Source organism: Falco peregrinus, chromosome 3 (genome assembly GCF_023634155.1).
Source record: "Falco peregrinus isolate bFalPer1 chromosome 3, bFalPer1.pri, whole genome shotgun sequence".
NCBI classification, from domain to species: domain Eukaryota; kingdom Metazoa; phylum Chordata; class Aves; order Falconiformes; family Falconidae; genus Falco; species Falco peregrinus.
This window is the reverse complement of record NC_073723.1, coordinates 18,511,052-18,534,432: the sequence shown is the minus strand read 5'-3', so window position 1 is coordinate 18,534,432 and position 23,381 is coordinate 18,511,052. Positions and strand designations below refer to the sequence as shown.

At 43.0% G+C, this 23,381-nt stretch overlaps 1 protein-coding gene across 22 annotated transcripts in view; it reads right to left on the bottom strand.

Annotated features, from left to right (window-relative positions):
• Positions 1–23,381, bottom strand: part of MTSS1 (MTSS I-BAR domain containing 1) — a 127,070-nt gene that overhangs the window by 54,801 nt on the left and 48,888 nt on the right. The window contains exon 1 of one of the 22 annotated variants that reach the window (XM_055799010.1): positions 20,533–20,560. The exons of 20 other annotated variants lie outside the window; for them this stretch is intronic. In XM_055799010.1, coding sequence (XP_055654985.1) covers positions 20,533–20,545 — 13 coding nt within the window. In that variant the 5' untranslated portion in view covers positions 20,546–20,560. Of the gene's footprint in view, positions 1–18,522; positions 18,572–20,532; positions 20,561–23,381 lie in introns of those variants that run through there. One more of the 22 variants, XM_055799009.1, reaches the window with a different exon arrangement.

Below are 23,381 nucleotides of genomic sequence, written 5' to 3'. Positions count from 1 at the left end.
TGGATGAGTTTACAAATCAGACCAGAGGGTAGATTTGCAGAGCAGTAATTACCACAGGAGACGATGGAGAAGCAATGGAGAAGAATAATTTAGTCTGTGTCAATATAAGGCCAAGGTCCGGGGGGCCTGTCCAAACTCCTGGGCAGCTCACGGGGAGAAAGGCAGAGAAGGATGAGACGAGTAGTATCTGCACTCTGCAAACCCAACTGCTCCCCACAGACTAGCTTGAGCAGCCTTAACTAGCTTTGCAGCTCCTCTTCCTTCCCATTTCAGGTTGGTGGGTCTGTGTGTAAAAAACAAAAGGCAGGTAGTAGGCACCTCTGACAGGCAGTACTGCCATGTTGCCACAGCCTGTAACAGCACATGATCTGCTAGCAGGCAGAGTATTTCCCCATTTTTGCCTTTCTGCTAATGAGTCAGCAAATGCCTTAACTTAAATAACAGGCCACCAGCTCGATCAGGCTTGTTACTGTGCAATTGCACCCCAGAGCAGAGCAGATGGGAGAGCTCCTGTTGTACCAGCTGGATTCAACCCCGCTACCCTCTAAAGCCACTTCCAGAAAAAGCCAACATAGGTAACTCCAGCCACCATTTGCGCAGAGCTCAGCATCATCATTTCCGTCTCAGATGGACTGTATCAGCATTGAAACAAAATAGAGAAATCATTAGACAAAGTAAAAAAGATATAAATATGAGATAGAGATATAGGCAGACTTGCTTAAAACAAAACTCAGGTCAGAGGATGGCCAGGAACCATTAGGCAGTGCAGCTCCTTCTGGGTTCTCTGGATCCAAAACAGAACCACAACACTAAAGCTCAAACATTGTCTCCCACGTGTAAAGAGACTACAGAATTTGTCAAACAAGTTTCTGTAGGGCTGGTTTATTTGTGCCTCTCTCCATTCCCAGGAATTAAGCATAATTATTTTTAAGTCAGTCAGAACCTATTACTGGCATTCTGGCTACCGACAAAAAGCAGTACCAACAGTGTCAATACCAACACGTACTCCTCCAATTACTCCTAATACATTTCTATTCCTGGAATTAAATTCGTGAATGCAAGTCTTCAAGTACACACAATAATTGCACATGCAACAGCACAGAAACAAGCAAAAATATTCATTTACCTTATGTAAACAAGACTGTTCAAATCTCCTTCTTAGACTCCAGTATGTTAAACAACACATGTGGTTTCCCAGAAAAGCTAAATACAGAGTCATGGACAGATCAACTAAGAGGTGGACAGGTCTTCTTGCCATGAGTATTTATGCAATTTATGAAAATTGCAAACATGCATTAATTCAGGAAGTAAAAAGTGGTTCAAAAGAAGTAACAACACAAGCAAAAGGAGGCCAGATCCAGCCCTCTCCAACTTCCAACTGCCCCTGCCCTCTCTCCTAAGGCATTTCCCAGCCCTTCCTGCACCTGATTGAGACAAGCTACTGCAAATCAGACCCAAGAGACAGTCTGCGTACTGCTTCCATTTAACGGAGGTACAGTAATTCCTGAAAAAAAAAGCAGAGCTAAGAATAAATCCCAGTGGCCAAAGTACACGAACTAAGTACAAGGCACATGTAAGAAGATTTATTAGGTCTCATGCTGTAACAGCACCATGAATCATAATGATGCCCTATTTGTTATCCACATGTGCCTTTAAGTCAACGATAAAAGTTCACTTGGCACAGAAACATACCATGCAGGGTTTCACGTGCAGTGTTTTACTTCTAGCCCTTCCCAATTCACTTGTGTTAATCCAAAAACTGGCTACTTTTGTGGAAAAAGGTGAAGAAGTCCTGTAGTGCCTCCAAAGTGGTGAGCACATAGGGTTGACAAAGCAATTTGCCAGGCTGGGACTGCCCCACTAAACCCAGTAAATTCAGGATACACATTAGACACACGAGTGAGCTGGAGATCATGGGAATGCTAACAGCAGGTAATCTTATCTCCATGATCTCCTTCTCATTGGGAAACTGTGATCCAAACCCTTAAAAAAAATCAAGGCAAGCGTTACAGGAATTGACACTGGTCTTGCCGTTCGCCAGTCTGCAAGTGCTGCTGGATGAGGTGCACTGGAGGAGAAGATGGGCTGTTCCTGTGAGTTCTGTTTGCAAGTGTCCCAAAAGGGCCAGCAAAGGATGCCATAGAGATCATGCCATGAAGGGCAGGACTGTTACTACCAGCGGTAAACGGTCAAAAGTAAACTACAAGGAGCAACAGGAGGAAGGAAGAGGGGAAGGAAGAGCACAAAGCCACTGATGGTAGGTCTGGTTTTGCCTCCTGTTTTCCACACAAAATGACTACACACCTGCCATCACAACCAGACTCCTTTGCATGGCAGGTTTGCCATCTCTCCTCTTGAAGCTATAGAAGATCTAGCAATAGAGTTTCTTACCTTACACCACAGAGCACATACGAGCCCTCTGGTGCTAAGTACATTCCGTACTGGTGGCAGTGACCTTCTAGGAAGTCCCGCACCACCGCCCCACACCCTTTTGTACAACTTGGCTTTCAAGCCTAAATACAGGCAGTAGCACAAGCTTGTTTGCTGCGCTCCACAGGTCTCTGTCTTACTCTTGGAAGCACCACCACGACCACATTTTATCTAAAGGGATATCCATGCCTTCAGTTCACAAGCAGATGCTTGCAGTTAATGGCAACTTTGGTGCAGGCTTCTCTGCTGGGAACATGTATCCAGCGCAAAAAAAAAGACGGTAACCAAATTTATTTGCACAAGCCTTTGGAGAGCCTTGAAGGTGAAGCAATATTCAGTCACCACCAGTGTGCTCCCAGTTAAACTACAAAGTACAGCCAAGTATCCTGCAGCCACGCTTCATCTCCTAAATCACTAATTTCCTGACAAAACATTAATTTGCGTAAAACAAAAGATACTGAATCCGTAATTGTCCTTCCCATCCAAACACACCTTGCTGGTCTTGCATCCCAGTTGTAAGAACTCGATCATTGGGGAAACAAGTGATCCCAGTTGTAAGAACTCATCTAGGATCATTGGGGAAACAAATGGGAATGTTAGTTCTGAGTCTACATATTCTTTCCATGATGAAAACAGTCCCTCCAGGGCTGGTTCAGACACAAAGTACAGGAGGTGAGGAACATCCTGGCTAATGCTCAGGGACCTGTTCACATTCGCTGCATGTTTCCTTAGTACATTTGCCTAGAGTATCTCTTATTTCACAACAGGTCCTCCTATTTACTTGTACAAACCTCATCTAACTTTCACTTGCCAAGGACAAACAAAACCAAACAGAATACCACAGTGCTCCCAACCAGCTAAGGCACAGCTTTGCCTTTGTTTCTCTTGATGTGTAAGAGACGTAAAGGCAATGGGTTCACGTGAGCAGTTGGGGAAAACAGTCATCTCCTCTGGCACGCAGTGCAGGCTGCAGCTCTTGGAGGGACCGTTTCAGCTGGAAACCTCCAGATGCTGAATGGAGAGACAGGCCTCAGAGCAAAAGGCTGAAAGAAGGTGAGGGGGTTTTGCAACAGCCCTGTGTAGCCTGAGAGCACCAGGGCTCGCCACAGAGAGTGGCTGTGCTTTGCATTCAGGATTATTGATTATCCTCTCCTAATCCCATGACTGAGTGCCCAGGGCAAAAGAAAAAAAAAGTTTCATATTATATACAGATAGATAGCTATTTAAAATCATTAACAGAGATTTATATCTCCGAGCTAGTCTTCTGTTCTCTGGGGAAACCAGACAGCTGCATAGTAAGAGACTGAAAGCTACAATAAAATGAAGAAATGAGCTTCAATAAATCATTAAGCTGAAGCTCATAATGTTTATCTGCAATGTCATGTTCCTGCAATCTACAAAAGCAGATGTGTAACTTTTTGTTTTTCTTTTATCAACTATTAAACTGTCATGTAGCTATTAGAGAAGATTGAAACTTCTTTTTAAAAGCATTGAGCATCAGGGATTGCAGTTTCTTGTCATGGAAGGGATACTTGCATGCCAATTCATATAGTACAAGAAGAACTGGAGATAACATAAATGGAAATAAACCTTTTAAGAAGAGGCTCTTCAGCTTCTGCTGATGCTCTGGCAGCTAGAAACGCCCAAAACTTAACAAGGCAGCTCCGTGTGATCCTTTTTACCAGTTCTGCTCTCCCTTCCCTCATTTATTCTTCTCCTGGTACATCCCATCCCTGCATCTGCAAGAGTATTATATATACAATGAGGCACAGGCAGCATCAGAGCTGGTCCGAGGCCCCCCAGCAATGCCGGCAAAGCCCTGTGCAGCCACGCACTTCTGCCCAGGGAAGGCAGGAGGGGAGGGGACGTCAAGCAGAAAGGCTGGAAGAAGGCAGAGCCATTTCAATAGCAGGAGGAGGTTTCAGGCTCAGCAGTCACTTTCCTACAGCCTCCCTTGCAAGCAGCACTGCTCCTTCCCCAGCCAGCCGTGCTCATCCTGAGCCCCCATCTCCCCGATAATTCTGGAAGTGCCAGGGCTGGGGCACTGCTCTGCAGGAGCAAGAGCGCCGAAGGGAAAGGACAGCCCTGGAGACATCCCATCAGCGCAGCCACCACAGGGCTAAGCTGATAGCAGATGCAGATAGCTGTGCCCCTGACATCATCCCCAAGAGGCTGGGGCAGGTGGCATAGAGAGGGGCAGCTGCAGCCTGACGAGACACCTTGCCATTTCCACAAGACTCAGCGGTGACCAAGAAAGGGAGCAGCCAGCGCTGTACCAGAGCAATGTGCTTGAACAACCTCTCTGCTGAAAGCTCAGAGCTCTTCCCGCTCTGGGTAGCTCTGCTGACATTTCCCAGCCTTGCACTGTAACACACTATGGACACAAACCTTTCACCTCTTTCTCTGGAGCTCTCCTACAGCCACCAGCACAGAAGAAGTAGTCAGCCTTAAAGGTATTTCAGGGACCCCAATATTTTTTTAAAACCTCATTTCCTTTTTTTTAGGAGAAGAATAGAGCAGGAATGCTCTCTGCTGCCTCAGGCTTGACATCCAAAAGTTAGCATTTGTTTGTTTTACAGAACAGGACTTGCTCTATCCAATTTAGACCCAATCTGTTAATCTACAAACAAAAGCAAATAAATACTGAAATTATGACTAAGGGGGATTTCAAGAGGCCTACACCTCACTGTGTTTTTTTGAGGTATTACAAATAGAGTCTTGCATTTATTCTACTGTATTTCCTGCTGGCATGAATGCAAAATTCAAAACTGCTGTACTGCTTTTGTCTGCTGCTGCTGCTGTAAAGAGTAACTACATGTTCAATCCAGCCTGGAAGGGCTGCTCTTTAAAAGCTAATTTGAAGCGTGATTGTCAAAACCCTGACCATATGAATCCACAAGAAAATCTCTTGTCTTATTCTGTGCAAGCCCTCACGTTACTGCTATGCTCAAGTCCGTGAAGTCTACCAAATTAACAAACTCAAGCCCACATGACTAAGGTTCACAGAAGTTCAGCCGCAGCTTATGTAACAGATAGAACTGGTGTGTTTGCCTTTAAAAAACCCCACCAAGATAAATACTGGGGTCAGCAAACATGCTGTGCAATATTTAACAAGAGAAAGCTGGGACCTTAACAGGATTTGCAGCCTAAAACTGCTCCTGAAGGCAACAAACATGACATGATCATTCTGACAGCTGTGACAAATCAGGTTTCATTTGCCTGAGAGCCAGCCATGTTCATTTAACTGCAATTACTGGCACATCATGATCCCCAGGACAGAGAACGCACCCAGCCATCCAGCCAGCCAGAGAAACAAAGCATCTTGTACAGACCAACCTGTTTAAATGGTTCTTCTGTAACAACACCAAGTCTTCAAAGAAAACAACCATTTGTTAATACATGTCAATAGCTTCTCCAGGTGTTCATTGCGGTCCCTCTGCTTTTTTCAACCAGCAGAACAAAATCTGGTTAAAATGCTTTTAACTCTGCATCCCTTCCCCGCATCCCTGGTTGCTGAATACACTGCTCACAAGAGAACATGCCATTTAGAGATGTTTACTCTGTCTGGTCTAATCCAGGAGATTTGAAAATTGTTTCATCCAGCCTGAAATACTATTTTGAAAGACTAAACATACAATTTTTTTTTTTTTTTTGTAGCTTGTCTTTATGCCTGAGAACACATCTGGACTTTGTGATCTTTAGAGCAAAATCCTGCACACACATCTACAATTTCGAAAGAACCTTTTCCTTATCCCCTTATACTTTAGCTTCACCAAAGAAGAAAGCTTCAGTCAATTATACATGCACCATTTCAACATATTAAGTTGGTGAGATAATTTAAGGGAAAAAGAAAACCTCTGAGATGTAGCCATCAGCTTCCTTAAAAATTCCTAGATAACACATCCACAGCGTGTCTAACCCATTTAGTCACACCACAAAACATCACTCATTTTTCTTCAAGACAAACTATTTATTCCCAAGCAGGACTTTACAAGCCTATGCATTCTGTAGGCAGGAATGCAGGAGCCCTTGTCCATCCACCCGCCTTGTCTGTTTGCTGTTGAGGCACCAGCTGCTGGCAGTAACAGGTGTTTTCTGGTTTTCTTCTCAAGAGAAAGTCCCAGGCACTATCTCCGGTGGAATGCAAAAAACCAGTGCGGCATGTAGGGCCCGACACGGAGCCGCATTCCTCTGCGAGCAAGCAGGCAAGACTCCCTCCACCGCAGCACCACTAACTCCGATAGATGCCTTCCTGGGGAGTAAGCTGCATCAGGCTATATGCACTCAAAAATTCTGCCAAATCATCACTCGAAAAGCAGTTTTCCCCACTTTTTTTTTTTTTTTTTTTTCAAGGAAAAGCTAGTTTTTCCAACAGCTGCAGAGCACAGCACATTTGTGCAGTGCAACATTAACTAACTCTCAGTACACCATCAGCTGAGGCTGAAGACTCTGCCCTGGCAGTAGCTAACTGCTATTCAATGTTTTTATGCAGGGAAAAATATTTAATTATTCTTTTCAATAATTTTTTTTTTCTTTTCAAACACTGCAGTGAGCCAAAATAGCTCAAATTTCTGAGAATAAGATCTGCAGGAGAAAAAAATGTAAATAGTGGGATTAAGAAAAACAAGTGGTGAAGATGAGGAAAACACGGAAATGGACTTTTGATAAAAAAACTGCAAAATAACCCATGACCAACGCAAACAGCCATGCAATGTGCCACCAACATCTTCTGAGGAATACTTGGCAGCGAGGCATCACACAGCTGAACGCAGATTTCAAAATTAAAGCAAACTTGTTTCTGATCTTCAAACGCTTATAAATGTGTTAACCTTTACTCGCTCTGCGTAGCCCTGCATATTTACAGTGAATTAAGCTAAACACGGGCCTAAATAACTGTAGGATTCCAGCTTAAATCACTCCTACATGGAGCCCTCCTCATCCTGTTGTTTACTGGGCGTTTTTAGATGGAGCTTTCTCATGGTGGAGATGGACAACAGCACCTAACATGCTCCGAATGGGAACGTGACCACAAGCAATAAAACACCCACTCAAAATATCATCACATTGCCCATGTTTACAATGTAAAAAGTTATGTTTATCCTGATAAACACAGCTTTTGAAAAGGTTATTTCCCTCCCCCTCTGCAAACAGAAAAGGTTAACTTCATCATCCGCTGCATACATGTCAAAATATCATGCAAAGGCAGGCACTGCAAAGAGCAAAGTCCTCACACCAAAGGATCTGACAGAGCATCCCAGCAAAACACCCAGAAAACCTTCCTAAAGTTAGACTAACCGGTCTCAAACTCCTCTGCCACAGCCTGCTTGTTTAGTATACTTAAATTTAAAGCAAGCCTCTGAGGCATGGGTTTTACGAACAAGTCCCCAGACTGGTAAATTCAGAGGTAAAACCCAGCCAGCTTACCTTTCCATTTAGTGTAGTCATTAAAAGCGAAGCGACAGAATTCCTCCTTCTGTCTGCCTTCAGATTAACCCCACCAACACGGCTAAAACACAGAACTTAACTTACTCAGAAGCGAACACTTCACTGCTGAAAGCTGACTCCAGATAGTCTTTACTCATATTCTTTCAATAACTATTTTTTTTTAAGATAGCACAGGATGCCAAGAGGGACATCAGTACGGTAACACTAAAAACAGTAGCACTCACATGCTAAATTGCTGCCTACGAGGTGTATCAGCAAAGTTCAGAACAACCATTTCATACACAGGCAGGCGAGATGCTCGAAATGTAAGAGGTCATTTCAGCAAAGCCCAGAGATGCAGGAGCCAGACCTCCTTTGACAGCTGTCTGGCAATGCTCCATTATCTTGTATTCATTTGTATTATTTTTAATACACTTACACTTATCCCCAGGTCTCACCCAGGGTTCTTCCCAAACTGAGTTCAGCATTTTCTGTCGTTGGGGGGTGTTTGTTTGCTTTCTACAAATCTTCTGGAAACAACTGAGTTCTGCTGAAAAGAGCACAAAACTCAAGAGCTTTCCGAGAGCGTTTTTCGAACAGGCCATCCGCTCCTTCCAGCCTCAGTTTTGCATCACAACATGCATTTTGACAGGCAGTTTCCCAACAAGTACCTTTCATGGCTGCTACCTTTCATCAGCATCCAGCCAGACACTCAGTGCACTTCATGAAGAGATGGGCTGCACAAACTGTATTAGCTAAAAATATCAGTTAATGGGAAGCTACCGTAATATTAAAAGCATTTTTATGCATAAAAAGCATTCAAGTTTATTCCCTTGTCAATAAAAACAAGGCAAACTTAAGATTCAAGAGGACCTTGACTTGCCACTAGGTTTTCCAAATTCAAGAAAAAAAGTTCAATTATTCATTTCTGGGGAAAGAAATCTCCCCCTATCTCACTTCCCCACTTAAAGAAAACATAATCAGTGTCCACAGAAAAAAAAAACCAGCTTAAAGCCCTTTGGGCATGTTTTGAAGAAGCTATTTAGAGTAAGGAACATGGGCATTCTCTATCCTTGTATTTATAACGAGGCTCCTCATCCCCAGGAGCTAAAGCAGAATGAAAATGGGTCACGTATCTAATTAGCACTATTGAAGCATGAAGCTCAAACACCCCTGAAATGTAATAGATTTTTTTTAATAACTCCAGCTTCATTAGAATATCCCACAGTCACCTATGCTACATGCCAGAAACTTTAAAAAAGGGTACCATAAAGCAGACATATATCCGCCATCATGCTGCTTTATCACTGGGAAGGGAAGACATTGCTTTTGACAAAATCTAATCTGTTAGCTAAAACATGAAGCAATTAGTCAATCAGCCTAGCACAGCCTGTTCTTTAACTACTTTTTATTATAAAAAAAAAAAGCAAACACCACCACCACAACCCTCTTGACTACAAAACCAATATACAGATCCACAGGTGTGGATGTGGATGGATGAAGCACGTCCAACAAGGGCAGTTTCTAAAGTAGACAGCTGGACAGAACCTGGTGGGTTCCCACTCTTTCTCCCAGTAGAGATGCCCACATGCCGTCCCACACCGCTTTGCCCCCTTCACCACATTTATTGGCAACCTGGTAAGGGCTCCGCAGCAATCCCCCCACCCAGCTCTGCAGTTGGCTCTGCTCCTCATCCACACCTCCCTCCCACAGGCAGGTATCACACCATCCAAGTGGCAGACACCACCAGGCACGTGGGGCTGTCATAGACAAACAAGTTTAAATTACAGGTGTGTGCACTGGCAGAGAGCACTGATGAGCTTCTCCTGCACCTGCCAGAGAGAAGGCACAGGGAGATTGCATAGGGTGGGTGGAAGGGAAGAGAGGCAGTGGAGAACTTTTCCTCGGGTGTATTTACAGTACACAAGGCTCCAAAGAGGGTGCATGAGCACCTGCACGTCAGGCTGCTGCACTTTGCTTTCCCCTTTGCTTCCGTAGCCTGCTGCTTGTTCTCACCTCCCTGGGCTTGCTTTCATTCCAGGCAGGCTCAGACTCCTGCAGCCAGCACCCAAAATTTCATTTGCTTTGGGGGAGACGAATGCCTGTGAAGCTATGGGGAAGCACCCCAGGGAAGCAGCCAGCAGCTCAGTCCACCCACCCGAAAAAGACACCCGGTGAAGACTTCCACGTGCAAAGCCGCTCTCATTGTGAACAGGACTCTGCGCTTCATTTCGATCAAAGCCAACAAGCCATAAATGCCACTCACCCGTGAGGGTTTGGAAGTCACTACAACCTTCTGGAAAAAAAATACTATGAAAAAAAAAAAATCAGAGGGGGGAATTAATTGAGCCTGCAGCTGTCTGCTCTACATATCAAACATCACAATGTTCATATTGCTGCACAGGATTTTTTTTGCACAAGAGATGAACAGGCGAAAGTGGCACAAAATCCAGAACAAAGCGTTTACTCTGCCCATCCATGAGCATGCCTTTACCCCACAGGCAACTGTCTTTTGTGGGACTTGGAACGTGAGCACTTCGATGCATCTCCTGCACTGATTTTGCATTTCTGCTTATTACAGTGAGAAGATTTTGCCTTTTTAAAATTTTTTTAAAGTTCTTTTGTTGCAGTGAAGAATGAGGCACACCACTGCGTGCAAGTGAAACGCATGGTATTTTATTTGGTTTAATCGAACAATGCTCTTATCTGCAAAATGAAACAAAATCAGACACTCACACTTTGATTATAGAGATGTCTATTAAAATTTGCATCTTTTTTTAATGGTGTAGCATGCCAATTCACAAACCAAGCTCTCCCAAACGGCTCAGATGCAATGGAAGTTAAAGCAGAGCAAACAGCGATGGATTTTCTCACATTAATAACCGAGACCAGCAAAGGCTGGAGACCACTGCTCCAGAATCTTCAAGGCCAGTCACACTGTCACTGCTGGGGTAACAGTCACCATTTTTACCGCTTGTATTGGTAGAATTTCAATTACATTACTAAAAACACAGCTTATACCAAAAGTTACCCTTCACAATTTCTTTGGTAACCAAAACTCATTCTCCATCATTTCATTATAATGTCAATATTAATGATATGGCTGTAAGGAGACTCAGCCACCAGCAATGTCTCAGTGGTTCAAATTGTATAACGCTTGATGCACCTGCTTTTTTAGACCCCACCCCCCAAGCAAATTGCCCAACAATTGGTTAAAGTGGTTCCAGAAGTCCTGAGACTGAGTCTCCTGAGAAGCTGTTTCCACTGTGGCGCTCTCTCACCAGCTGAGACAGCTCGTCGCTCTGCACACCGTTCTCCAAATGTGGCCTCTTGCTTAAGCACCTAGCTAGAGGATAACCTGTGATGTGCTTTGCACCACGTTCGATACTGGGACCTCCAGGTTCTGAAAACTGCCTTTCAGGGGATTAAACCCATATGCCCAAACCGTCCTCCCTGCAGTCCAAATTGCACGTTCCAAGTTTCTTACCCATAGCGATGGACACAGCCTGTGGAGAGCCAGGAACAGCGTCCAGAGCTTCTACCACCAGAAAGCCCCATTTATTATGGAACAGAAATAGCAGAGGGGAGGCTTTCAGTGGAAAATGTGATGAGAATAGAAAGCAAGAGAGTAAAAGCCCTGTCAGCACATTTCATAGACAGTCTTTTTAATGAGGAGATAAACAGATAAAGCTTTCAATCCATGTATGGAGCTTTTTCTTTTTCTTTTTTTTTTAATTTGAAAAGAAGCTAACCAAGCACACGGGATTCAATAGAAAACAAAGGCTGAACAAAACATTTTCTGACAAGGCCTAAACCATCTGAAAAATGTCAATTCTAGTGCCACAGAGAAACCACAGGTTTCCTCCACTCCCTACCCACCCTATTTATTTTAATTACCTCTTCCTTTCAGGTAGCTGGCTGTGCAGTGAAGCTAACAAGTACATACAAAAAAATAATCGGCAGTTCTGCAAGGGACCCCCAGCACTGGAAGTCGGAGCAAAGCCTGGGAGCAAGCTAACCTTCCCTACCAGAAACAGGTCCAAGCCACGCAGTCTGGATCCAGACCTCCCTAGATGCCAGAGAGCTCCACCGGTGTGGCAAGGCTTTGTTCTTATTACACAGTTGCTGGCTATAGTATCTACCACCCTCTACAACTATTTGATGTGCAAAGCAGCTGTCCTGCCAATAACATAACTGTTTCTTAAATCTGATGCAACATATTTAAATCAGGCGTGTAAATGGAAAATCAACATACAAAAGCCAGCCTGAAGCTATTAAGCAACAAGACAGATTTCTTCATATGAAGATGATTTTAAATACAGACTTTAAGGAACATGAGATGGGACCCAGACTAGCAACTTAGCAAAGGAAAGCCGCCTTCAGATGCCACACAGCAACAGCAGTGTGCTCTCCCATCAAGGTTTCTTTCATTGTAACCTGGGATGGTAACCTCAGACAGGGGGGTGCCACCTTATCTTCAGTCACCCCTTCAATGTCCCCCTGCTTCCCACTGACACTTATCCTCTGGGTGGAGCCTTCAAATGAGTTCTCTCCCATGTGAAAGGAGATTATTAAAAGCCAGCAGACTCCAATGAAAAGTGTTATACCCTCCATGCTAAGCTCTCTGGGGGAGCTTGCAATAACCTCCAATTTCACATATGGCATCTTCAACAATAAGTGATTTTGAGGAATTTTCAGCACAATCAGAATCTGCCCTGCAAGTACCACCACAGCTTTACCCCTGCTGTTGTAAGAAATGCATACATACATAACAGCTACAGATATTTCCCTAGACAAGGTGACACACGTCTGCACAGTCCCCAAACTTAAAAATGGAAACAAAACCAATTTAATATAAAGAAATCCAACTAAGTGACAATCATACTCTTGAATACTCAAGAAAATAAATCTTGCTTTGGGGTTTTTGTGTTTCAAAGATTGCATCTCAGGTTACCAGGAGAAAACCATATCCTAAAGAGCCAACCAGAGAAACCCATTACAAACACATCTACACTTAAATATGGGACATTGCTGCCAGACATTTTCAACAAACTGCAAATTTACTGCATATTCAACCATCCTCAACAGTCCCTGGGGACCATTTTCTGTGGTAACATTCAAGATGTGCAAGTGTCACCATGTATGAAGCAGCACAATCCTATAACCTGTTACCCAGGTTGTATACACGGTGCAATTCAAAGCACGTGGGTTTTTATTTTGAAGCAGTGACACAGGGCTAAAAACTGCCCCTGCATATAGTTACTAATACAGAAAAGTAGAAATAAATCATTGCCTACATGTCAGATGAAGTCAAGTCTAATGTGCTTTCTAATTTACAACAGCTGGGCCAAAATTACCTCTAGACATGAAGGGTCATAATCAGAGCAGCGACTACACCACCACAGACCTCCAGGGTGGTATTGCAGGTCGCCTGCGCTGCGAGGCTGGTAGACCCTGGCTCCCTGTACAGCAGAGGCTGTTTTCAGACCCGCTGGTACAATGGCCTAACTCAGACACTGTGCCTGCCTCTGCCCGCTGCCTGCAAAGGGAGCCAGCAGCCCCATTCAGCAGGAAGCCCATTTTACTCCTTGTTCTCTTGAATGAAGATGCCGTGGTACGTGCCTGTATGCATCTTCATCACCATATAATGCAGTCTGAATACAACCACCCCAACTCTCCCTTTCTTATCTGGATTCGTTCAAATAGCTAGTTGGAAGGGAATTCTTCCCAAGCGACAGTGTAAGCGGAACATTTGAGTTTGTTTTACCAGTTCTTGCTTTCTCACTTCTATTTTGCAGAAGCAAGCTGGGCTAGATTAACCAGCGTACCAAGGGAAGCAATAAATTCATCACCACTCAGACTTCCAAGCCCACTGAGATTCAAACAGCCTACCTGTACGTTTTGGGCACAAGCTTTCCATTCACACCAGGGAGATCTCCTCACAGGAATTCCAAATGAAATTCTCAGTCTGAATTGAGTAAGAGATCAGATAAGATAACAAGGACAGAGGCTACTTTCAAAAACCTCCTCAAAATATGCATGCTCTCTGTATAAATGCAAAAGTTAATATATCTACCTAGGACTACAGATGGATACATCATCTGCACCAGTGATTGCCCCTGAGATCACAGAATAAAACCAGATAAATGGGAAACTGCACAATGAAGTACTCACAGCAAGGCCAACTATCTAGAGTATCCCAATTTTAATAGTTGGCCAATCCAACACAAAGTATGATCTTTTTCTTGCCTCATAACCCTAACTTTTGAAACATACCCTGTACTGCCTTCATCCAACACCATTTTTTAATTTGAAAGCAGAGTCTGGTACTGAGAAACCTGAATGTGTTACTTTTTAAAAAAGAAAAAGGAATTCAACAGTTAAGCACTTTTTTTAACTGGATATTTCATCTGGTCCAGAGCATTCACCTCCCGCTCCCATCAATAAAGGAATTTGTTAATGGACTTTGCTTCAGTCCCACTCACTTTCATGGCATATATCTACAGCAAAGAAGTTTTTCCACAGATGTCAGATTTCCAGCATTTTCTTTCAGGCTGCTAATCATGAAAAATACAGATATATTCCTTAAATATTACATGAATCAGAGCCAGAAATAATTACCTCCTCTGGACAACACTCAGCCACCCATTCCCTCCCTTCCCCAGCCTGCCAGCTGCCTTCAGCACAAGCAGCCATGTTCCTCCTTTTAATTGTCCACCTATTTGTTTCTTGTGGTTTAGACTTTTCCCATTTTCCCTCCTCATTCTTCCCACTCCAGCTTTTTGCAGCGGTTGTAGAGGGCTCCATCCTGAGATTTTTTGCTCTTTGCACTCTGTTCAGCTTCTTCCTGGAGGACCAAACTTATACTGAAATAATTTTATTGTGATCAGCAGGAGTGCAGCATCCTCAACCCTTGGGGAAAAAAATATATCTGTATTTTCAGTATTCTAAAACTTAAACATAAAACAAACAACTTTACATGGATGACTCAGATTAGCTCTCCTTTTCAGTCTTGCCCCACGTCTTAAACATCTTTGATCACTTGCATTTTTTTATGTTCAGGCATTACTTTTTGTGAAACACTGCCAAAAAAAAGGCAGACTCAAAGCATGTTCTAGCCCCATTTCCTGATCACTGGAGACACAGCCACCCAACTGACAGACCCAGCTATGGGGGGCTGCTTTCTGTTTCTCCAAATCACTACGTCTAGGCTGTGCTTGTGGATTACTTCTGAAAAGCAACAAAGGTGTTTTTCCCATCCATCTTAGTAGCTCGTAGCTAAGTTTGGGTTTTGGTAATGCTACTGCCTCCCTTTTTGATATATGTATGCTGTTGCTTTGTTCAGACTTAGCTTTCCTTCCCCTGGTCTAGCTTTAGCAATGCACTTGAAATCATTGCTTTCATTGTGGTTTTGGACTTCTTCAGTGCCTCCACCGGGCTTATGCTATTCCAACCCTCACACACTACACCGTACTACTGAAGCGTCAGCTCCTGTCTCAGGTTGGCCATCCCATCTTGATGTCATTGATCATCTGGTAAGCTCTCAACATACACCGTCATGATTTTTTTTTCTAATGAACTAACCATTCATCCTGTCACCTACTACATACATCTGTCTGTCCTCACAGCTTTTGCTGTGCTCAATCAGAAATTTTTGGTTGTTGCCTATCATCTTGATACTGTTGTCATGGTTATACACTGTGTAAGTACAAGGTAGAAAAAAAGCTTTCACTGGGTTCAGCGCTGTGCAATCTTGACTCAGTACAAGCCAAAGTAACCCTGCCTTTATTAAAAACTGGTCACAAAATAGCTCAAAATATTCCCAAATATTATTATAACTGAAAATACTCCCAACTATTTCATAAAAAACATTCCTTGCCCAATTGCTGCTTTTTCCTTTGGAAGTCAGTCACACTAAAAGCAGCACTGATACTAGCATATGGAACAGAGTGCAGCATGTTAAAGTTGCCAACAAGTTTAAACAAACAAATTGCAGAAATTAAAAGTTTAAGCAAAACTTTCTTCCCAGAAACAAATACTGACACTGGATACAAAATATGAAAATGCCAAGCCAATACAAACAATGCAGGAGACAAAACAAAACCAGGCAGGAATTCCATGTTGGCAGAAGTAACAACAGTTTTCTATCTGGATCAAAAAAGCAGCATTTTCACTTCTGAAAAATGAAGTGTCTGTACCCCCAGGTAGGTAGTGAAGCGCTCGGCAAGACTGGGGAGGATGACGCAGAGCGCTGCACTCCTCTGCCCAGTGACTCACCAGGTAGACACTTGCCAGATCTTTTCTGGTGGTGGTTTAATTGTTTCACACAGGGCAGACTGGCAGTTCCCGGGGGGTAGCTCTTCTTAGTAAGGACTACACTGGCAGATTACAGACTCCACCAGTGGACAAACCTTGGAGGCAAAAACCTGGGTGTGCAACTTCAATGATAGAGACTGGTTTTGCTGTGACCTACAGGATTAACTGTAATGCAGGTGTGACTAAGTATGTTATTTGCGACCTTTATTGCCCATGAAGGAAAATTTAATGACACCCCTACTTCTTTTCACTCTTCCAGGCTAGCAAAAGACTGGCAGAAGAGAATATGCAATATACTTAGACCCTATTTCACAGTAGCTTGTTACTTCTTCCCCTTGTTTGGATGGATGCTGAAGCAAAACTTAAAAACTATCAAGCCATTAATAAAAGAGCAATCCAACTATCAAGAAATTAATAAAAAAAGCAATCCAGGCATCCTTGTTAGTATTTCCTCTGAACAAAAGGCATTCTATCATTCTCAGCTCCATGTGAACTGCTGCCATGCACTAAAAAAGCAGCTCTGTTTGCCTAGGCAGATATTGTGTGGACAGAATGGAGCCCTCTTCTGCATGGAGCCCTTTTAATTTGAATGGCTTATGTTAGGTAACTCAAACATGCATAACAAAAGCAACACAATCTTGAAGCGCTGTCATTACAATTCCAAACCAAAATGCAAAAAGCTATGCATTTGAACAGTGAACTCTGGCTGAAGTAACCTATTGCCCAAAAATGCTGCTTTACAAGCGTGCTGAATGTAGCATCAAATTTTGTGAAGTTTATTTTGCTACAGGACACAATCACTTCAGACTAACATTAAATTTGGCCTCTGCAAAAGAAACAGCAAGCAATAAAGCAGATTACAAATAACCAAATCTTATCGCATGACCTTTTCAATCAAATGCTAAATAGCAACTTATCTGTGTGGCAGATCATTGGTATCATCACGGTTGCTCCATCAAATTCTTCCTACAGTCCAGTCTAATATTACATCAGCAGGTCAACTGAGGACACAGCCACTTAACCTTCTCCTTTAATTGAGACTTTGCAAAGGAGGAGCAACTTCTCAGGGCTTTTTTCTCTCCTCAGAAGCGGCTATCATATTCACACTTAACTAGCTGTAGCACTTACAGATCTAAGTGGTCCAGGACCAGGTTCTCTCAAAGACATTCCCTATGTGTGGTTCTATGCCATTGCCCATGCTGAGTAGGGTCTGGGTACTCCACGTGGGGCTAACAGTATCTCATCCAGATGGTTTCATTTTAACATCAGCATGCAAATGACTCTGGCTTCTTTAAGTCCTTTCTGGCCATACTTTCTAGAATTAACTTCCAGAATTTGAGGCAGAGCATCCTATCTATACATACCCTGGCTGTGCCTCTGCCTGAATGCTGCGAGCCGAGAAGTTTTGGTTGCACACACTTAAGCAGTGGATGTGAAACCAATCACTTCAGACAGCACTGCACCATTGTTCAAAAGCTATCCAGATAGCAGCAAAAACCAGGACCATAAGAACACACAGGCTCCTGAGCCCTGGCAGATACTTTTCAACTTAATTGCTTTTCCTGTTCTACAGATTACCCCAAAGTAATTTGTCCCAGTCTGCATTCCTTCAACTGCTTGCTCATGGTAAGTACCTGCTTACTTAGCTGTCCTTGGTCACGTACACAGCTCGCACAGCTCCCTGCCTACGCTCTGCCTCGCCTGGAAATTAAGCAGCTCCTTCCCAAGCTGATTTTGAGTAACACAACTCTACTTCACGGCTGAAAGCAAAGTCATACAGAAGGTCTGACAGGTCACAAGACCGTTTAGTGGAGGGAAAAACAGCAACAACCAGGGTAAAAAGGCTAAACTGCCCTATAAAAACATTTTGCAAACTCCTAGGAGGAAACCTCTGTTAAGTATTAGAATGGCTTTAAGCAAAGAGAGATCACATGCCTAAATAGCCCTGTGGAGTTGAACCCTCATGCCAAGGCTTGAAGGTTTTAGCCTTACATTGCAGCATAACTGCCTTGTGCAACGGCAGACTGATCCCGGGAAGAAAAATCAGTTGTGCCCTACCTGTATCTGAAAACAGGAGGTGCTCTCTTTAATGGCTCAGGTTCAAACAGCCTCACAGAAGTCTACCTCAGTAGCTCCTATGAGAAGCTATAGGATTTCCTCAGTATATATTAGTCTATTATCTATTACAGTCAATAATGTGAAATTCAGCACTGTGTTTACAGGAAGGGCGCTGACTATGCAGCGGGCTGCTCTCTGCTGTTCCCAGCAGTCTGAGCGAGGTATAAAATACCAACTGCTACCCACTTCTGTCCCTGGTAAAACCCTCGAGATCGGAAAACTCAGAATCCATACCTTTGCACTTGATGAAAATCGAAGGATGATTCATTCATATGCATCTACTTTTTTTTTTTAATCATCAGCCTCATACGGCCATTTTTGCCACACAGCCCTGAATAACCTAGGCACAGGAACTAAATTCAGTTTCGCTTCGCACTTGCTGTTACTCAAGTCCTGCTATTAGTCTGATGTCGAAACTTCATTTTTCATACAAGTGCCTGGATCCTCATTCCCATTCATAGCACCCCAGTGGCCACAGCAGCTACATAAGGACCACCAAGGCAGAGAGGACAGAAAACTTTGGTACTGCTAACACACAGCCCATCAGGCATTTTATCTAGACTAAACCACAACAGCTACAGCAAAACCCAGTATTATGCCCATTTATCACTGCCTGCATTTAAGTCTGTTGCAGCCTGTCAAGTATCTGGAAGCTCTTCCTGCCATCTGTTTCCTTCCTCCAAGGGCGCTGCAGTTTTCCATCACTGCTCTCTCACAAAAAAAAAAAAGTCTTTATTTCTGCAAAGCTTAAGAATTATTTTTTTTAATGGGCTATGTATTTTGAATCTGCCTATGCAGACTGTAACAACTGCTATTTGATTGGACTGATAAAATTCACCCCGTTACCTGTCTCCATCCCCATCGAGTCACACCAAAATCTATTTTCCCCACCCTTGCTTTGTGAACTGGTAATATTAAACCCAGCCAGTTTACATACCAAGCTGTTTCCAGAATGCAGTGGCTTGCTGCTGCCACAAAAAGCTGTCACACCAATTACCAAACCAATTAACAGCAACTAAGCAAGGAGACAGATTTGCAGAAAGGCTTGCTTGAGCTTTAGTGCTGACTGGTACTTTTATTGTTGCCCTTTGAACACCAAAGTTTACAACAGATTGTTAATGGTACCTCTTCTTCAGCACTGAGGTTCACCAGATGAACACCTGTCTCCTCTCTCTATGTAAATATTGCCCTTTTCCTCACTTCCTACAGAAAGCACCTAAGGATTTTACCATCTCAGGAAACAGGCTGCCCTAAATATTTCAGGATCCTTTTGGAGTTTTAAAGCAAATAGCCCTAAATGTACATAAACATCTAATTGTAGTTATAAAAAAAATCTGTTTTTTTCCATAATGCAGGAGGTATATTACATAGCAAACTGTCCTTAGAACAACAAAAAATAACCCAGCACCTTAAATTACAAGCAATACCCTTGAAAAAACAGCGAATTAAAAATGCAGATCATTTAAATTATTTACTTTCTGCAGCTACTAGCTTTGATAACCAAAACCCGGGGATGGGCTGGCTACATAGCATTCATTTTCCATTTTGCTTTATACCACAGCCCTCTTGCAGAAAGAGAAGTATGGGATTTCTCACAGGAAAACATTTTCATTTTAAACTTGAGGTTAAATGACTTGTAAGGGAACGTTTACATTAAGGATACCATTGCAAAAGAGTCAGCAGAAACACTGTGGTGTTAATATCACATTTGGAAGTAAAGACTAAAAATCTGTTTAGAGTATAGCTTGCGATAGGACCTCAGAAAGCAAGGGGGGGTGGGAGCAGTCCTGCACCAGGTGCATCTACTGTATTTGAGAGTTTTATAATAACGTCTTTAGATAATCTCAGTGGAAGACACCAGGCCAATCTGACCTACATGTTTTAAATAACCTGCTGCTTCTGCTTTATGGAGAAGCTGGTATTAAACCATTAAGCTAATAGTCAGAGCTGGCTACTGTTTGGGTTTTAATAAGATCTGGCCCCAGCTGATAAAGTACAGCGAGAAAGAGCTTTGCAAATGGAAGCTTCACATGAAAACCTGGTCATGGTAACACCAACTCAATTTCCCCTCTTTAAAAAAGCCATAAAGCTAGCACACACTAAGCTGATTTGCTCCATCTATTAAAATATAACAATATCCACCCATATTCCAGCAGGTTGTGGAAGCAAAGGCATTTAGGGCATACGGATGTTTCCCAGGAGTGCGTACTCTTTGCTGTTCACATACAGAGAGCTGAGCCTTACCCATATTCCCCATGTTTTGAATACTGAGGAGCTACTAAGCATGAAGGACCATGTGCCATGCTATCTGCTGAAGCAAAAAAGGCAACAAAATTCAGCACTTCTGTCTCCAGAAACTGCAGAAGTGGTTGTTAAAGCCTGAGCTGAAATATCTGTAATTGTGAAATTGTGCAAGAAAACTGGGAGGAGGCTATGTTGACATTAAAGAAAAAAAAAAATACCCAACACCCAAGCATTCTTCACATTAACTCCAAACTGCCAGGCACTTCTTGCCTCCCTTTTTCCACCCTCACAAGCTCTCCACTGTGAAAGAGCAGCTTTGGCGCAGCCACCCCTCTGTGCTTCCCCATGTATCAGTACCAAGGGTGTTTGTATCCTCCAGGTCACCGCTCCAGCATCACTTCTTTCCCATGAACAGAAAACAGCAGTAATTCACTGCATCACTAAATAGCATACTGGGGTATGTTGGACAAATGAGGGCTGCTAGACTGGGAATGCTGCAGAGTGCAAGATGACCCCCGCGATTTGGTATGTGACCATGGATGGGTCTGGCTGAAGCTGCTGCCTCTACTTATTAGATGAAAAGGCTCTGTCTGTTCTGTCCTCAAATTTCCTTCCATCTTCTACCTGGTCTTTATCCAAAGCCACCATGATTCTGGACAGCAATGCCTTAGATGTTTCTCAAGGGTTTTGTTACACAACAGCTCCCAAGTGCTGCATCTGAACAGGCCCGAAAAGGGAACACTGAGCTGAAGGCTCAACCTTGCTCAATTCCATCATTTTTACAGCAAAAGCTTATCTCGACTGCAGCACAGCCAACATCAGTGGTAAAAAGGTACAACTTATGAAATTGAGCTGTCTTCTAGTTTTCTAATGTTTACAGCACATTCAGTTCATGTTTTCAGGTTCTCCTGTACTGAAGAAGCTGGAATTCTTTTTAATCAAATATTTCGTAAGAGCCACAAAAAATTTTGAAAAATGTGGAATACATGATTTGAACACAAGCCCAGTAACATGCTGCATTTATAGCATCCCACAAAGAAGATCTCAAAAAAAAAAGTCCTCTCCAAAACAGCAAGTAAGTACCATAACACTTTTAACTCCTTAAAGGTAGATTTGCTATGGGTTCAGACGTTTGGGGCAAACTATGCTGTCTGTACAACCCTAACCATTGCTTGCTGTCTAGACTTCCCTTGAGGAACATAATTAACATCAACTTAAAACCCACCTCCAGCATCAGGGAGATAATTGAAATCCAGGCAGTCCCAAGACTCTTCTCAAATTGAGGAGTTGCTAAACCAAAATGTAAAGCTGTAGTGAGATGTTTATATTAATTATACTAACCAATCATCAAGGGGCTCCTATCTGAGGGCACTTTTCCATGGATAATTCATGGCAGCTTTTGAATGATGGTCCGTAATACACTGTGCATTCCTCAGAACACAAACAAGCTGTTACAGCTACTTCAGGCTTCCAGTACGAAAGTGCAGTGACTGCTTAACTCCCCAAAGGAACTAATTTCTCAAACATTATCTTGCAGTGACTCCTTTGCCAAAATGGAGGGGCATTTCATGGTTTAGTTTCCAGCAAAGCACTGCCTTGTAACACCCTTGAATTATCACCATCCAGTGAAGATACCTACGAGCTAACAGTTTGAAATTTAAGGCAAAACCATCATTTAAAAACAGAGGTTTTTAAAAATACCTCAGAGTTCAACTGCTTTTTGCAATGCATTCCCTGTAGGTTCTGGCCGCTTTGGGTTTTCCCCATGAGGCTCTGCACAGCAAAGCTTTTTGAGATTTCTCTATATAAAACTACACGCATAATAATACTGTGGGTAAATATGTCCCCCTTGTAGAAGTAAATCAATTTAATTGACTAGCTACAAAGTTAATCAATTAGATTAACGGTTGACCTACTTAAAGATAGGGAAAAGTATCTGATACTTATTTTCTAGAAAATAACACGCAATACAGCATCACCACATAAATAGGCAGTCCAAAGAAAGCAGGCTGAAGGCTAAGGGCATGCACAGCAGTGGAAGAACATTGGGCTCAATGGGACACAAAAGACTGCATTTTACATTGATGTATTTACATGAAGTTCACAGTCTTGGGGGGGGGGGGGAAAGCAGCAGGACAAAGGCTCTCTGTGAAATACAGAAAGCTATCTGCTCAGCACACCGAGCTTTTCCCAACAGGAGCAACTCAAATGATCAAAATTTCCCCTGGATTTTCTCAGACCTCTTCAGAGTTTGGAGTTGAACGAGCAGAGGGGAAAGGAAGCAAATGCTACAATTCCCTGTTCCATGGTCAAATTTGCTTTGAAAACCTCCCTCAAAAAGACAACCACGTGAACTCTTGTGAACCCACATTTCACACTGTTGCATCTATGTCCTTGTAAGACATCTATTATGCAGCAAACTACAGGAGAAGAGGTTTGTCTGCATTCACCCTCAACTGCAGTCAGCAGTTACCTCATTGTACGTGAGGCTAAGAGCCCCTACCTCTGTCTAGAGATCAATTTATTGGACATCTGATTTTGCAACCCACTTTTTCCTATTCTGCTGAGGATTTTAGAGACATACTGTATTAACAGCTGATTCTCCCTGTTATTGCAAACTGTTTGTTACGTTGAGGTAAAGGTGCGGGGCACTTGTTGCCTTTTTGATTTTAGAATACACAGCTTCACCGGGAGAAATGGTGCTTCAAAGGTTATGGGTTCATGCTCCACAACAGGGCAAGCAACAGCAGCTTAGCGAAATCAGTCTCCACCCAGCACTACAGCTTCTCACTCTGCAGGGTGGTATCATACTTGCATCACTGGATTAAGGCAGTGACTACAGAGTGGAA